Consider the following 17,707-nt stretch of genomic DNA (forward strand, 5'->3'; position numbering starts at 1 on the left):
TTAAATATATATTTAAAATATATTTTTAAATATATATATATATATTTTTTTTTTGTTTATTCGGATCATTTAAATTTGGATCTTGTTCAGAATTGGTCTGTCGTTATGACAGTAATATCAGGGTAAAAATCTTGTGTACTGATGATGAAACATAATATGCATCAAGCTGCCAAGATACATACATATCTATTACATTCTATTATGTATAATAAATATATAATAGAAATGTATATAATGTAATAAACAATATATATTATATAATACATAAATATATATATTACCCGAAAAACGGTCCCCGTCATACAATTTTTTTTCAATTATAATAAATAAGATGTAAAGAGAAATCGTACATACATTTTAATCCAATTCACATGGAACGTAACCTAACTTTTTCGATAAGTTTTTTTATTCGGTGCAAACAACGTTGTACTTATGGAATTACGGAATCATTAATAAAATGTTAATGGAACTTACCTGTTCCCAAATGTCAAGCGCGTCAGAATTAGAAATTGTGATTTATATTAATATCCGTAATTCGTACCGTATAAATCTAGTCTACGTAATTTTCTGATCGACAAAGTTGGGTTATGTATCAGCTGATTAAAGCGCACGCGCAGTTAAAAGCATTTTTGATATTTGCGCATCTAATTCGTATTCTTCAAATGGAATACGTCAGGGAAACGCAATTAGATTTTTTAGCGGACCAAATGTGAAAGAAGTACACGTTTATATCGTGGCCTGCAGCAGCTTTTGCATTATCACATGGATCACCACGAGAGGTAAAATAAAGTCGAATCTTTTTTAATTTTTCTTTTTTACTTTTTTTTTTTTTAAACATGTTTTTTTTTTTTATTAATTATATCGCCGAGATCGAAATTCTGGTAACTTTGCAACAAGAACAGTTGACGAGAAAAAGTATGCGTACTCGAAACCTCGGGATCCCAGTCGCAGTATCACATCACAATTTAATTAGTTTATTTTTCATTTTTTTGCAGATCAAGCTTGGACGTCGCGGGCCGCCAGTTACGTATACGTATTCCTGGAATACGTATTCTTCATTCTTTATTGCGCCTTGTTTCTTTAATTCGTCCTTTTTCCAAAGAGAATGCATATATTTAAATCATACAGTTTGTTTCTTACAATTAAACTTTCTGTACTTTTTATCTTTTATTTTTATTTTCCTTTGACGTCTAATTAACTACCTCCCTCGCGGAAATGTCCCTGTCTCAGAATTTTTCATATTATTAATCATCAGAATTTTTATGAAAATAATTTTTAGACTTTTTTATTAGAATGTTTAGATTTTCTCAGATTTTTTAAACGAATTGGAACGTTTTTCAGAAAAACTGCTAAAATAATAATAAAATATATACATACATATAATATATTATATATACATACATATAATATATTTCATATTTTTCCCGTAAATATCTTTGTAGAAATATGAATAAATATGAGAAAATCCACTCAATTTATTAGAATTTTTTATACATATATATACAGATACTAAAATAAGTATTCCGAAAATCCTCATCCAATTATTTCTGAAAGTATCTGAGAAATTTGACATATTTTTTCAGAATTTTTCATAAACGTAAAATATGATCGAGTAATTTTTAAGAAATTTCTGGAAAAAAATGAGAAACGTTTTCATCAGGATTGTTTCATTTTAAATATAGAAAGTGCAATATAATGTAACCAGAGCCGGCACTAATTGTGAGCGATATTTAAATCAGTACCACAGTATAACCATACTCAGTAGCGACAGTGAGCGTCGGCACCTTTGATGTATAGTAGGTCGCGGTCACATGACTCGCCGCCATCTTCTGAAATGTACGAACGCTTAAGAAAGAAAGAGAGAGCAGTATCTTTCTCTTTGTCACACATACAGGCCGCCACATTCCTAAATGTATACGAAATTTGGTTCCACTAAAAACGTTCAGTGTCGATACTGGGTATGGTTATATTGTGTCAGTGCCCTGTATATGAAGAAAATGGTTAATATATTCTGAATAATTTAATAGTGTATAGGTATTCTGTTTTAATTGTAAATTGTTTACTTGTTATTCTAAGAAAGATACGATAATTTAAGTTGTTTAATTGCAAAAGAGTAGTTAAATTAGCAGAATCCCGCTTTCAGTCATTTTATCAGTTCACGAAACTTTCTTAGCCAATCTTAATATTAATTACAAAAAATAAATTAATTTAGAAGATACTTTAAAAGCAATTTTTTAAAACAATAATTGCTACTTATTTATTTAAAATATTTTTTAAATTAAAAAAATTAAACTTTTAAATTGGAAAATTAGTCAAAAGAATCAGAAAGTTATATTTGATTATTTATCGTATATCTCTACGCGAATTTCACGGACAATCGTTCAATAAAAAAAATAGCTCAACCGAAAAGAAGAGAAAAGAAGATTATTAAATCCGAAGACCGAAGATTATGAGAAAACAGAAAAAATTGATCTATGTATTGTGGCAAGTAAACATAAAGGATCCCAGGTAGCAAGCACTCGTCATTTTGACGTCAATTGACGTCAAAAGACGTCAAAATGACAGACTTTTGACGTCAATTGACGTCAAAATGATGAGTGCTTGCTACCTGGGATAAATATATGTCTTCTTACATAACGCTTTCTTATTTTGATAGCAACCACAGAATTTTTGTATTTAAAGTCATTTATTAAAAGTACAAATACAATATAAAAATGATACACAAATAGATAACTAAATTATTAAAATTGAAAGTGTGAAAATTACAACTTACGCTGAGTTGTCTCAATTTTGCGCATCAAAATTGTTTCAATTATTGCAAAATCGATCGAAATAATTGGATTTCTCATGCATTAATTTACTAGCGAGCGGCTCGTTGTAGGAAGAGTGCGATTGCCACGAGTATTCCGGCGGACGTCATCAGCGAGCCTGCGAAAGAAAGAGGTAAAAACTCAAGCGACTCGTTTGAGAGTTGGACCGAATTAGTTTGTGACGGCGCAATTAAACCTAATTAACCTTTGCATCGCTCTCCTTCCTTACACACGCACTGTTGATTCTTACACTCCATTGTGTCCGCATACTTATTGTTTTCGAAGCACTCGTAGTCGTGCGAGCAAGTATAGTACAAGACTGTAAAACAATAAAGTAACGTTGAAAATACAATTCTCTCAGAAAACCAAATTGATCGACTCTACAAAGCAGAAAGTAAGAATTCGATGAAGCTACAAACTAATCGCAAAAATTGATTAAAATTCTAATTGATCGGTATAGCTTTCGAAAGGTTCGCTTATCTATTAATTTTTTGCTGCGCGGTCTTCTTAATTCAACTTTTTGACGATTTTTTTTCTAGCACGAGAAAAACAGACTTAAATCGATTGTCTTCCTTTTTTTCGTGGAAAAAGAAAAATGCGAGTGTTTACATACTTCGACTCTGCACGCAGACCCTGGTCTCGTTTACGAAATGATATCCCGTGATACACTGACACCTCTCGTTGATGCATAACGCATAATTGAAACTTTCCTGGCACACGTCGGTGTTCGCTTGGCAGCGGTCGCCAATTTTAGCGGGTCCTGCAACATTTCTTTCTTTCAACCACTTGCAGAGGACGAAGGCGGGGCTTGTTCTCCGATGCCTTTCGCGACTTTTCTCTGTATTTCAGCACGACGAGAATCGCAATTTTTACTTACTGCTAATGCAATTTGAAGAATTATTGCTGTCCAGGAAGAAGTCATCTTTGCAGGCGCAGGTGTTCTGCTTGCATTCCCCGTTCGCTATGCTTTGACACGGTACGTTGTCCAAGCAACTCAGGCCAACAGCTGTACAAAACGCACGCAAGGAGTTTTATTCTCCGAAAATAATTTTATCTTATTTTTTTATGTCTTGTAAAGGCAAGGAAAATGTAACAAGTTGATATAAATGTACAATAGCATGAATTTGTAACGCGGCTTGCCTAACGTAACCGAATGATGGAAAATTTAAAAATTATAAATATCTATAATAAATTATGTATGCGAATTATATATGTCGGCAACTCTTCGTATTTGTTGACTTAGCCAACATTACACTTCTCAGTATAGGTCATCCAACTCGCATCCGCGTATAATATTGCGATCCCGATTATCTTTCGCTTGGGAAATAATCGATAGCGAACTTACTGGCGATGCATTTCGATTTATCGAGGCTCGGCGAGTAAAACGGATCGCATAGACAGACATCTTGCCACCGACAAAATGCATTCTCGATGCAATCGATGTCCCTCTCGCATTTCTCGCCAACAAACCCGGCAGTGCGCTCCGCTAAAACCATCAAAAATGCTTTAATTATGACTGATAGTCGATTAATCGTCGGGAAGACAATTACAAATTAAATAGCGATAAATTACTATCTGGAAATTAATTTAATTTCTAATGTGATCTACTATCAGCAATAGATGCCTCGATAACGATCGATTCCAATTAAATAACGCAACAATTTAAGATATAAGATTAAATTTAATAGATTACAAAAATATAAAGATCGTATAAGAAATATCTAAAAATATTTAAAAGATTAGGTATAACGTTTTCTAATGTTGAAATTCGAGGACTGTTTGAGAAATTGGAACTTATCTCAAATGTATAAAAAATATCTAAAAAAAATTATAGATCTAAAACTTCCCTGAGTCTAAGAATATCTAAGGGGCATCCTCATTTTTTAGAACATCTGAAAGATGGTTGAAAAGAAGAATCTATATTAGAATATATTAGCTATTATACTTAAAACTCCCTTTTGCCGCGTGTGACGTAACACAATACAACCGACTTGCGTCGAACCTAATGTCGGGAATTGCGCGGTAATTATGCGATAATTCGCGTAATTCGGGTACACTCACAATCCTGCTGAGAGGAAGCGTAGCCGGCGAGCGAGCAGAGAATGAAGGAGATGCAGACGAGAGCCGTCATTGGAATCGAGATCTGTGCTCAGGTGCAAACGTGAGGCACATCCAGGCGACTGCCAGATAGCGGGCTCATGACGCACCTTCCGCTAGGGGACGTATATTCGTACGCTCTGGTCAGATAAACGTTATCTCTAGGCGTATCCAGCGATATCCCGTTCGGAGTGAATCAGAGGCTTCAATTATATCGAGCAAAATGCGCCTGTCGTCGGACACTAAGAGAATGGTAGAGGCGTCGATTTACTCTGATTTAAAACGAGGAACGCGATAGCACTTCTCTCATTTTTGACTGATGATTTATGCCGGTTAATCGCGGCGGAAAGAGAAAATAGTAAGCCACGAACCGCGACAAATTGCGGCTTATGAAAGAAGTTGATACGCCGCCCGACGTTGTCATTTCTCTGACATTGTATTGTGTAAAATGAAAACAGAAAACATGCCGTGTCATCGATTTGCGAATTCGCAATCTGCCGACGGGCGACATAGCTGTGAGACACAGTAGTGGGAGGTTCCCCGTGTACTTATTGGATTATCATTTATAATTTTATACGACAAAATCGTAACAAAGATTGCGAGAAAGCAATAGAATCAAACAAGTGACATTAATATACAGCAATTTGCACATTTCAAGCGGAGCGTTTTTCTTCGTCACAATTAAATCGGGGATGATGACCGATTAAGCGAAGAAATCGCTGAAACGGTACCAATGATGTAATATTGTAATACGATCAACATACTTCGTTTAATTATGTGTTAAGGCGATTGTGTGTGGCCAAGCCATTCATTCAACGACAGTTCGTGCCGTGATAGCAATAATTATTTTGCTAATTCAACCTCATCGGATTCATTATCATTATAAAATGGTTACCATGTGAAACGTGGCTTTACACCCGCCCTTACACTCTCGCACGATACTCGTCATATCTCGTCTAATTCATTGGTGGCGATTCGCGTCACAAGTCGCATTTATTTCATTGCCAGTTGAATGCGACGTGCATCGGAAATTACGAGGAAATGAAGAAAGCAAATACTTGCATGAATATTTTACTTAATATATGTCGGAAATCTCTATAAACAGATCTCTATAAACAGTTCACATAACATCTACACGTGTCAAATACTCATAATTAATATACACTATATTATAGTAAAGTATCAGCGAATGCAATGTTCGTACAGTTGCTGACTTTGGGTTAACAATGTAAAACAGTCGCGAAACGTCGGAAGGTTATATAGTCTCGTTTAGATCTAGTTTCATCTGGCTTTCATGTTATAAGAATTGAAATTGATTGAAGGAAGGAGAACTCTGGGAACGATAAAAAGTAAATAAATTAATAAACGCATAGGAGTAAGCAACGCAGCGTAAGCGAATGTATTGTAATAAAAGAAATGAAAACGTGAAAACAAATTTAAATTGCGATTATAAGAAACGGAAAAATGTAGTGTGAATAAAAACGGCTTATATATAATAGAAATAAAAAGAGAACTTTGTAAGGTATAAATAAAGTTATTACAAAGCCTTTGCTTCTGTAAAAAAAGAAATTGTGTTGGAAATGGAAAATGCGCTAGGCAAAGATATCAATAATAAAGTATACAGAGACGTTAGAATTTTGTTACAATGATTATAATATCGCGAATACTTTGAAACACAAAAGGCACATTTTGTGCAAAACGCAAATACGCTCTCTCTCTCTCTCTCTCTCTCTCTCTTGCTTTGTCTTTCTATACAAAAGTAGATGCTTCTGGCTCCTTTTAAGAATCTTTACTTTGTTTCTATTTGCATGATTTAACAACAACAACAATAAAATAATTTTATTAAAGTGCGAGTAATATAAAATATTGTACATTGGAAGCGGCAAAAGTATGATAAACTGCATCTTAAGAGATAAAGGCATCAGCGATAATGTAATGTACAAACCTAGATCTCCAATATAATTAAAATAACAATAGACAATAATAACAATGATAATTCATATATGCGAATATGTAACTTAACTTAAAGGTCTATTTATACATATCTGTGACGTATCCAGTGCCGTAATGCCATATCCGCTCTTTTGTGATTTTCTGTCAGTATCAGTAATGACTGATGATAAATATCGTTCCTTTGTTTTTGGATGGTTTACAAGTTCACCCACGTCCGGCACGTACAGTATCGTATTCGGATTGTTCAGTCTCAGTTCAGTATCGGTACAGTGACATTGTGTTTATTGCATACGATATTTTTGCTTCTTCACGGACGCGTCATGCCCGTATCAGACTACGGATTGGGATTGAGATTGAATTGAAATTTTACCAATCAGAGCAAAGTTTACTAAACTTGAGATCAGTTTCCTCTATTCTGATTGATTAAATTTCAATTCAATCTCAATCTCAATCCGTAGTCTGATATGGGCTTTACGATGGTCAATAAGTTTGCCTGTGAATCATTCCGTGCCCGTGCCAAGCGGATCACTTTTTTTGGATCGAGTCGTGGATTTGGATGCAAATGGAATATTATATGTTTATTGCGTAATTTTATGGTAAAATTTTACGGTAAAATTACGCTTAATATAATATTTCATCGTTCATAAGCTGAGCCATCTCGAAAATCACTGACTTCGAACTGACTAAACTATGTACAGATATGTGTGAATAGATCTTAAGAGTATACAAAGATAAAATAAATATTAATAATATCTTAGCAATTATATATATATATATATATATATATATATATATATATATATATATATATATATAAGTTATTAACAAATATCAGTGAAATAATTTATGCATGAGAATATACGATACAATGAGAGAAGAAAAGACAAACAATAACTGAATTAACCATTATAATTAAATGTATAAGATAGGTACAAAGCAGTAATTTTAGTACAATTTCATCAGATATAGGTGTATTAAGTAAAGTAAGATGGGCCATATATGTTGATTTAAAAGTGAGAAACGATATAACAATGTTAACGAAGAACTTAAATTAAAGATAAGGCAATTAATGAGATACGTATTCGATACTCGTCATCGTAGTAACAGAAAGTTGAAATAATAATTCTGCAAAATTCGAACGTGTAATAACATTGTATAACGTTGCGAGCGTTAGCATAACGCGCGAAAATGTCGATCGGATTTATCGGTGCCTCCGATCCATCCAGAGCCGGGAGAAAATTAGCGCCGTCGTAGTGGGAGGGGGCAGAGACATAGAGAGGGACGAACACAGAAATGTATTTGCGAGCGAGCGAGTGGTCGCGGGGTGAGAGACATAGTAAACGGGACGAGAAGGAGGACTCGCGGCACGCTCGGCGCTCGGCTCTTTGAATCCGCGTTCGTCAGTCGCAGACGCGGTGCCGACGCTCGATTGCAAACCGATTGCAGACCGATTTTGCATTACTGACTGATCGTTAGTCATCCGCACGAAGGTAGATCAAGAGAGCTCGGTGAGCGAAATAACCGCAAATTGCAAATCGAATCATTTTCGGAAGGAGGAGAGATGTGTCCAGTCGGCATGAGGACGTGCGTAGTCCTGAGCACGATCGCGCTGGCGATAGTGCTTACGAACGGAGATAAGATCGGTGAGTGTGCCATTCCTCTCGCTCGATCAACGCGATCGACCTGCCTTGTTATAATCTCGGACAGCCCACGGCGCGGTAATTGCAGAGAATTTTTCGTCGCGGATTTTCGAAACGCTCTTCAAAACTTAGCGGCACGACTTTGAAGCATGTACGCTTGGCATGATCGCAGGGAACGAGATAATGTTTGCGCTGCCATATAAACATCATGTTGTCCAAAATACCCGGGTGACCTTTTCTTCCGAGAAGAATTCCCTCGGAATTTGTCTCACGTTTGTCCTCGAATTCTTTGTCGCCAGTTTAAATTAAATTAATTACAAATATGTAATTTGAAATATATTTTTGCGCGAGAAGAAATATATTCTCAAATATATATTTTCTCGCGCAAAAATATATTCTGAATTATGTAATTGTAATTAATTTAATTGATGTTACATGACGATAATAATTTATAACTTATAAAAATACACTTATTGAAAATTAATTGCTATGTGCTACTAATATTTCAGATTTACTCCGAATGACTTTTAATGTCACTAATAATTTAATTATTAATTAAACTTGGTAGCGTAATTAATAATAATTATAGATTCTTTTACCTAAGAAAGAAGTCTCCAAAGAATTCTATATATCTTGTACACAATTTCTAACAACCTGTAATGATTACATTTGCTCAATCATAACAGTTGGATCAAATATGTTGCTCAACGGTTACGGTTTATGTCATGATATATTAATTCACATATATCACGTTATCCGTGTGAATCATAATAATGCAGGATTTTCTTATCAAAGTGCAAAATACGTTTCCGCTTATTTGCTTATCACTTTTAATACTTAACTTTGCATGTATGTATAAGTGAAACATTCTCCAAATCATCTGCATCTTCCGAGTCATACTCATATGTACACAGTGCTTACGACTTTCCAACGTACTTTTCAATAAATTTATATTAAAAGAAATTTTACCGTGACACACGCATACCATAATTACATATGATTGATTACTGATTATAACATTAATTCGCGCGCCCATAATCTCAATCTCAAACTTGACAAAGGCCGCAGATTATTCGGACATAAATAAACAGCGTTATTTATTTTCGCTGAAAGTCTTCTACTTTTTGCAAGTCTGTAAATTGGTTCGTATATCTTACATAAATCGAACATTCTAAAGATGTCTTTGATTGAATCGGTCATTGCTAAAGACACGTTTATGCGTTTTTGCAAATAAAATATTTGAAGGAGACATTTATTTGTTTTAAGTTATAAAGCGAATTTGGAAATACACTACGGCCAAAGAGGTCCATGATGTATTTCATTGTGTATTTCCGTTATAACATTACGTGGTTTGTGACAATTTTTCTGACAATGAAATGAAAAAATGAATAATTACGATTTTTGAAACGACCGATTCAATTGCAGATACCCTTATCCCATGCCGAAATACGTCAGATTGTAGGAGCATGTCGACACTTCCGAGTGACGCTTTTTGCAAAGACGGGTTATGCATGTGTCCAAAAGTAGACACGGGAGATCAAGCTTGCTCTAGCATCAACGCATCTATGCACGAGAATAAAATTTCAGGTGATCAGCCACGCGACTCGAATATATTAGAGTTCTTGTCTTATTTGCCGAATCTTCCGAATAAAATGACTGTAAGATAATTCTTTTTTTTAGGTCCGCTGCTTTATCGAACGTGCATACACGCCCAAGATTGTAACTTCCTGGGCGGAATATGCAACACTACTATTCGCCAGTGCATTTGTTTAAAAGACTACGTGCCGTCGAGCAATAAACATCATTGCGTCGAAAGTAAGCGTAGAAAGACACGACAATTCTTTTATAAATATTGTCTAGTCGTCGTGAAAAGCGGGAGTAATCCTTGAAATTTTTCTAGTTTAAATATAATTTGGCATTCTTTTATTATTTAAATTATTGTATGTAATTGTTTATTTTTAATAGTTCTAGTAACTAATTTTAACGCTTATACGATTTCTTTAAACAGAGATCAACGCGATTGAAGCTTCTTGTACAGATGAAAATCAATGTTTAGCGTTTGTGCCGCACACTACTTGCGAGAACAGTAAATGCGTTTGTATATCGGGTTATCATTACGCAGACAACGCATGCTGGAAAGTAGCCGGTAAGTGTTATAATAATGTTTATTTCTCATAGAATAATTTTTTGTAAAGAAAGATTAAAAATTCAAGTTTTCTTTATGATTTGATCGATTCCATCGATTCGCGTGTCGATCACGATATGACATTATTGAGAAAAGTCTTTGATCGACGAACAAGTTCTTGAATTATTTTGTTCCGGGATAAATGAAAGGATTAATTTAACCGATAAGAATTATTCGCAATAAAACTTTTAACTTCCTAATTTTTTGTCCCTAATCTAATATTCTTTTCAAACACTTTTTTAACTAACAATTTTATTTCTACTAACAAAATGCGGGTATTACTTGGTAAATTAATTGCCGCTCAAAATAACGCGAGTCAAACTCATCCTAAGCATATGTATACAGAGAGAAAGAAAGTAGAAGCAAAAGTACAAGCTACTAGAAAATTCAGGAGAAATAAAACTTTGACTATATAATACGAATTTGCGGTAAGAAAAATGAATAAGTTCTGAAAAATGAACTAAGAAACAAACTAAGATATATGGTAATAATAATTAACTAATTGTAGTAAATATGGTTGAATATGGACTATAAAAAAATAGTACTGTAAAGTAATTGCATTAATAAAAAACATATTACTGATACAAAAGATATGTCATAATGCGATTATGGCATTAATAATTCATTTAAAATATGTATTTATCTGAATTGAAAGAATACAGATCAATTTATAAGAAAATACTATTTGATCCGAGTTTGATCTTGGTAGCTTAATAATATTTCTGTGCATTTCCACGTACACATATTTTTAACTTAATAAACTGCGCGCTAATTATTTATCGGATTTAATATACAGTAAAACACAGTTTCCGTTGGAGTAATAAAATCTCCCCTTCTCTCCCCCACTTAAATCGATATCGATATAACTTTGATGCTAATAAGCATTCTATTTAAATTACTGTAAAGAATTTAACGGAAAAATATCATTTCAACCAGGATTCGAACCTGGTATCTCCTTCAATGCGTGACGAGTGTCTTAAATGACATTTTCTTCTGAAATGATTTGTATATCATGATCTTGTTTCTCTTAATATTGAAAGAATATAATTCATCGTACGGAATCTGTAGCTATATATTATAGTTGTCTTGTGTGTGTTATTTCATTACTTATACTTAATAATTCATGCGACTACTGAAATAATCTTTAACATCCAGCTGTATCAAAGTAATTCGACTAATAATTTCTATACTATTGCAGTTATATACAAATATTAAATTACAGCACATTTTTTATCTTGATCATAATATTTTCATAATTCTCAGTACCATTTTCTCATAACTTTTTTTTCACGACTTTGCAAAACCACTTGCGGATGTCATATTGTAGCAGTATTATTTAATTTTTTCTAAGTGTAATCACGTTTGCAGAGTACAATGAGCCATGCACGAAAAACCAGGAATGCTCGCACGTGAAGGGTGCTATCTGCACGGATAACATGACATGCGGATGCGCGGCTGAAACGGTGCTGAATATGGACGGCAAGAAGTGTTTGGCGGCCGCCAAAAAGATCCGGAACGAATGCACGGAGTCAATACAGTGCACGGCAACGTTCGAGTTTTCAACTTGCGTCGACAATATGTGCCAGTGCGAGCAGAATTTTCATTACGAACACGAGCTGACGAGATGTTTTTCCAACAAAGGTACTCGAGAGTTTTCAACCAATAGTTCTCCCGTAGAATCATCGCGTCATGTTTTAAAAAATCCAATTCCAAAAATCTCTTTCTCCGCACCACGTCATAAGAGATAACAATTAATCGTTTTCATCGTTTTGCAGCGATCGGCGATGAGTGCGCGAACAATTACGAGTGTTACCAGGCCGAAGATTACGAGAACGATCCGTCGATTAAGTCTGTGACGTGTAACTCTAACACATGCACGTGCGCCGACAATTACATCTTAAGCGAGAACAAGTGCGTGAGCGCCGGTAAGTGAAAACCGATGTATTTAACACGCATCTCATCTAAAACGAGGAAATTAATAATTATTCATGGAAGATGCATTTCAATTTTATTCGCTCTTATGTCCATTTCTACCGGTGCAGCTTAACTTTAATCTAGATTTAACTTACCTTTTATTTTTTTTCTAATTCTTAGAACTAAGAAAAGGTAAAAAGTAAGTTGAACCGAGATTAAAGTCAATACACCTTGGTAGAAATGGACATTACTCGCAAATTCTTGTTCTTAATGCATTTTTTACGTTTTTGCAGGCTCGTCCTTCGTTGCGTCCTTGTCAATAATCATCCTTGTAATAACGCTGACTTTCTTTTCATGAAGTGCAAAATACGATTTCTTAAAAGAGGCACACAAGTCGTTAATGGAGTTGAACTTTTAATGATTATAACATTGTGCATGCGCAAGAGAAATTTAATCTCAAGGAAGAAACGCAAGTAGGCCTGGCGTGGTTGAGGAGGCAATTCATTCTCGGATTATTTACTTGCGGATTATAATTATTTATGTTATCATTCGCGAGACTTTTCTTAAGGACTTTTAAAAATTCCTAAGGAATGCCCGTGAATTTTTCACATGTAATAATATCACGTTAACGCACACTAATCTTAGTCAAACGATACCTCGCAAATCAAGGTGTATGGAATTCAGAGAACTTCCTCTATATATATATACATATATATATATATATATATATATATATGTGTGTGTATGTGTGTGTGTATGCGTGTTTGTGGGATTGTGTGATAACAGAGTAAGAAAAAGAAATAGAAAAAAGAGAGCGAGATAAACCTGATTATCCAAGCTTTGATGATAGATCACAGCTTTATTGCGTATGTAGATTTGAATGATCGTACTTGTGTTTGATCCGTGATATACTTAAAATGTACAGTAATATATTTAAACGGTGCAATCGAAACGATATGAATAATAGCGAGGTTTCTTCAAGCGCAATGTAAAAATCGGCCGTATTCATCACTTTTATTTTCGTCGTTAATCGCCAAGGTTGTAGTGCATTTCCGGACACCGGAATTGCGTAAAACCGGACGCGAGGAAAAAAAGAGCAGCGTGAAAACGAAACAATATCAAGCACCGTTGTAATTACGCAGCAAAATACTCTCGGCGAAGGCGGCGCCAGAGGCTCGAACTATATAGGCGCACCGACGTGTTTAAAGCCTTCTACTCGCGTGCATTTAATTAACGCGGTTATTAATATGCGGATGCTGATGTGTTGCATACCGTTTCTTAGAGCAATGCAAACTGGATAGAATTTACGAGCGCAAAGAAAAGATTTAGTTGTTTGAAATCCTTTTTATGCGCTTCTATTTTTATACCAAGCCACAGATATACATCAAATAACTTTTTTTTGGTTCTACTTTGCGATTGCTTAATGAAAAATAAGATAAAACGAGCAATAATAACGTTTCTCTCTTGCTTTTCAATACTTATTACTCCAAGATTATAAGTACTTATATCTGTAGTGCGGTTTTAAAAGAGCAAATGTCAAATTTTCAAAGCGTATATATTGTATGTTGTATAAATTTTAATTTTTATACATAAATAATATAGATAGCTTCGAAATTTTTACGTATGCCCTTTCAGAATCAAGTGAATCAATGTTAAACTTTAGTACTCCTCTTCGTTTATCTAGTTTATTATCGACATCCTTTTGTACTATTTTAATGAAAATACCATTTCAATGAAATTCACTGAGCTTTTAGTAAATGTCAGTAAATATTTTATTATAAAACTATATATACATAATATTATATTTTATACGTTATATTTCAGCGATACGTTATATAACGCGCGGTATCTTAAATATTATACATTTCTCATACAAACGAAACAATTATATGTAACGCGCGATTTCTTAAATACATTTTTCACATAAACGAAACAATTCTATTTGTCTTTTATATTCGTACGAATCTTGTTCTTGTTCGAATAAATAGCCAATATCGTGTTTTATATATTATCGTTAAATTTGCAGGATACGATAATTGTTAGTACAATTATTGTTAGTACGATTCCGTCTCTCTTTTACATTTATATTATTACTATGATAAAATGTATAATATCTGCAACAATGCAACATATTTTATTATAAAACCATATACATAAAATATTATATTTCATACATTATATTGTGGTAATAGCATGTGGTTTCTTAATTCTACATTACTTGTTTGGTTTCTTTTAACATAATTATTCGCGTGGAGTATACTTTATATTCCAACGTTATATCTCAATTTTCATTGTTCTTTTTGATGATTTACTTACTAATTAAATAAAGATTGATAATATTTTATATGCCTTTTGGATAAAGATAAGCGCAAAAGTTCTTCCTTAATTGTGAAAAAATTTTTGTGCAGCATTCGAGCTATAAAAAAAGTTTTACTCTGTGAATTTAACAAATTTCTAAAGCTAAGGTGTATTTTACATACCACACGAGTAACGTACAGAACTACATATATCTCTAAATGGCGATTTTATTCGTTTTTCACATTTTTATTGTTCTTCAAATAAATAGCTTGCATCGTTAAGCATATTTTGCATATACATATATCATTGAACTTGTATATAGTGAATATGATAGTTATTAATGCAGTTATACGATTCCGTCATTTTTATATATTTTTATTACTACTATGATAAAAAATGTTATATAATATATGTGATAAAATCTATATATTACATATTGTATATCGTATATTTATATTATAAAATACATATTATATTATATAATATACAAATAAAGATAGAAAAGTTTACTGGCTCTATACCTTAAGCTCGTTATTTTAAAGCACTGTTTAGAAATATTCACATTAGAATTAAGTCACGTATTCCCAATAGAAAATCCGCGCGAACGAAACGCTAACCGACAAAGAACCTCAATAATTCGTTATTGTTATTCTCATTTTGACTTTAAAAGAAACGCAGTATAATAGAATAAAAGTATTTAAATAATAGTATAATGGAATGAAAGTATTTGAATAATATAAAATGAAAGTTTGGTGTTTAAAAAAAAACAAAGAAATTTCATAAGTATCTTACAAAAAATATCACAAAGAATAATCTACACGCGCATTGTTGCTGCTCTTGTTGCATAATACCGTCCATCAATGGAACGCCCACATCATCTCCACTTGCGTACAATTGTTGAGACGGGAAATAAAAGGGCTATTCCACAAGCCGGCTTAAGTATATCAGTTGCAAGACGCGATTAGATAAAGCCGCATAACTTCGGGTGATCGCGCGATTCGCGAATACCCGGAGTTCCAAATTGTTGTAGAGAAATTTCATTGAAGGTGCCTCTTCCTCGCCAGAATTGTCGACGACGAGGGCAGATTCTTCGAAGGAATGGCGGGAGTGCCAAGAAGGCAGCCGAGGAGGTCTCCAGGTCTCCAGGGAGGGAGCTACGGAACGTTGTACTGTCAATCGCGCTTCGTTTCACTATATGGAGTGCAGTCGCCGATGCGCACGGCCAGCGCGAGCATCTGTTCTATCGACGTGAGTTGTAACAAGTGTGTAACACGGGGTATATCGCAATCTCGAAGGAAAATACCAAGGGATACCGCGGGGATATTACGTATCAATAAGAAAAAACAGGTGCAATAGAAGAAATGCGATACAAGAAGACGACTTTAGAAAAGCAATTAATATAATAGAAATACTTGAGATATATAAAATTCTAACATGAAAGTGTAAAAATCGAACTGAATATAAAGTTGTAATAATTTAATTTAATTAAAGAAAAGTATCGAGAGATATCGTGCGAATATTATGTGCTGATAAGAAAAAGCAGGTGCAATAGTGTTGGAGAAACGCGATAAAAAAAATATCAAAGGAGATGCCTTTAAAAAACCAATTAACGTAATAGACATATCTGAGAAGTAAAAAACCTTAACGTGAGAGTAAAAATTGAACTGAATATCAAGTAACGATTTCAAAGTAAAATATTAAGTGATATTGCGTGAATATTACGTATTGATAAAAAAAAAGTGGTTGCAATATTGTTGAAAAAATACGGTAAAAAAGTATCAAAGAAAAAATATTTTTAATGTAAGAATCGAACTAAAAGTTTCGAGTTGTAGAGAATTCAAAGGAAAGAATCGAGCTGTTGCGTGCTGCGAATATTTATACGTGTTGATAAAGAAAAGCAGGTCCAATATCATAGAAGAAACGTGACAGAAAAGTATCGGCAGAATTAGAAAAAGTCTTTAAGAAAACAATTAATATAATAGAAATACTGAGACATACAAAATCTTGCAATGAATGTAAAAATCGAACCGAATATTAAGTTGTAGTGTATTCTGAAGAAAATATAGAAATATTGCATGTAAAGTTACGCTAAAATTAAAAGAAAGATACTTGTAAAAGAAACACGTTTGAGGAATATTTTCTGTAAAAAATTAATTCAATCCTCTCCTAATTTAATATTAATGATACAATCATTGTGAGCGTACAAATCGAATGTTGCTCGATATTCTCAATTACGAAAATTAAATATAGAAAACTAATACTGTAATTTCGAGATGCTGGAAGATAAACGAAACATAACATTTATTATTTGATAGTGATCAGATATTGAGATTAATTGGTTGTCTCGGATAATTGCTGAAACGAATAAAGTGATTTTCATTTAATCGAACCGCCGTGTGTTAATTTGGGAGAAATCGCAAGCACGACTGTTTTAAAGACAGTATTTTTATGACCCAGTAATCTTTTCCTCTCCTCTGTGGAGAATCGCGAAGATCGTAGGATCGTGGAGACCGGATCTACGCTCCTGGTTCTCACAGTTAGGTGAATGTCGAGTAGAACCGCTCATAATTAAAGAACAAAGGGGAGCCTGTTTCCTACGCTCGCCTGTTATTCGATTTAACAATGTGTTTTGGAAGCGAGATTGCAGCACATCGGATCTTCAACAAAGCTCGGAATTGCATAAACTGCTAGCGCTGTGCAAGTAACGCCGGACATCATTAAATCAACGTAGACTTACCGTCGCTTTAATCATGTCATTAATTACTTATGTCATTGATGTCGAATCGTCAACATTTCATTCGAACCGAATC

At 33.9% G+C, this 17,707-nt stretch overlaps 4 protein-coding genes across 7 annotated transcripts in view; 2 read left to right on the forward strand and 2 right to left on the reverse strand.

Moving 5' to 3' along the window:
* Positions 1-605, reverse strand: part of LOC112456047 (39S ribosomal protein L51, mitochondrial) — a 1,500-nt gene extending 895 nt beyond the window's left edge. The window contains exon 1 of the mRNA XM_025018325.1: positions 475-605. The gene's annotated coding sequence lies outside the window, so the exon portion shown is untranslated. The remainder of the gene's footprint in view (positions 1-474) is intronic.
* Positions 606-2,681: 2,076 nt separating this feature from the next.
* Positions 2,682-5,187, reverse strand: LOC112456050 (prion-like-(Q/N-rich) domain-bearing protein 25). The gene is made up of 6 exons (XM_025018328.1): positions 4,872-5,187; positions 4,156-4,296; positions 3,688-3,816; positions 3,424-3,570; positions 3,016-3,129; positions 2,682-2,928 (listed from the first exon to the last, which is right to left on the reverse strand). Exons 1-6 carry the CDS (start codon positions 4,939-4,941, stop codon positions 2,861-2,863), a joined length of 669 nt encoding a protein of 222 aa, XP_024874096.1. The 5' UTR covers positions 4,942-5,187; the 3' UTR covers positions 2,682-2,860.
* A 2,987-nt stretch (positions 5,188-8,174) lies between these two features.
* Positions 8,175-13,315, forward strand: LOC112456051 (prion-like-(Q/N-rich) domain-bearing protein 25). 2 transcript variants are annotated; one of them, XM_025018329.1, is made up of 7 exons: positions 8,175-8,503; positions 9,926-10,087; positions 10,181-10,315; positions 10,509-10,646; positions 12,054-12,326; positions 12,461-12,610; positions 12,893-13,315. In XM_025018329.1, exons 1-7 carry the CDS (start codon positions 8,422-8,424, stop codon positions 12,955-12,957), a joined length of 1,005 nt encoding a protein of 334 aa, XP_024874097.1. In that variant the 5' UTR covers positions 8,175-8,421; the 3' UTR covers positions 12,958-13,315. The 2 variants fall into 2 exon arrangements, with proteins under 2 accessions (XP_024874097.1, XP_024874098.1); XM_025018330.1 differs by lacking the exon at positions 9,926-10,087.
* Positions 13,316-16,078: 2,763 nt separating this feature from the next.
* LOC112456053 (tenascin-like) overlaps positions 16,079-17,707 on the forward strand; it is a 9,492-nt gene continuing 7,863 nt past the window's right edge. Inside the window, exon 1 of one of the 3 annotated variants that reach the window (XM_025018334.1) lies at positions 16,079-16,145. The gene's annotated coding sequence lies outside the window, so the exon portion shown is untranslated. Of the gene's footprint in view, positions 16,245-17,707 lie in introns of all 3 variants that reach the window. The other 2 variants (XM_025018335.1, XM_025018336.1) reach the window with 2 other exon arrangements.

Source organism: Temnothorax curvispinosus, unplaced genomic scaffold, assembly GCF_003070985.1.
Source record: "Temnothorax curvispinosus isolate PA1 unplaced genomic scaffold, ASM307098v1 QBEX01006627.1, whole genome shotgun sequence".
In the NCBI taxonomy this organism is placed as follows: domain Eukaryota; kingdom Metazoa; phylum Arthropoda; class Insecta; order Hymenoptera; family Formicidae; genus Temnothorax; species Temnothorax curvispinosus.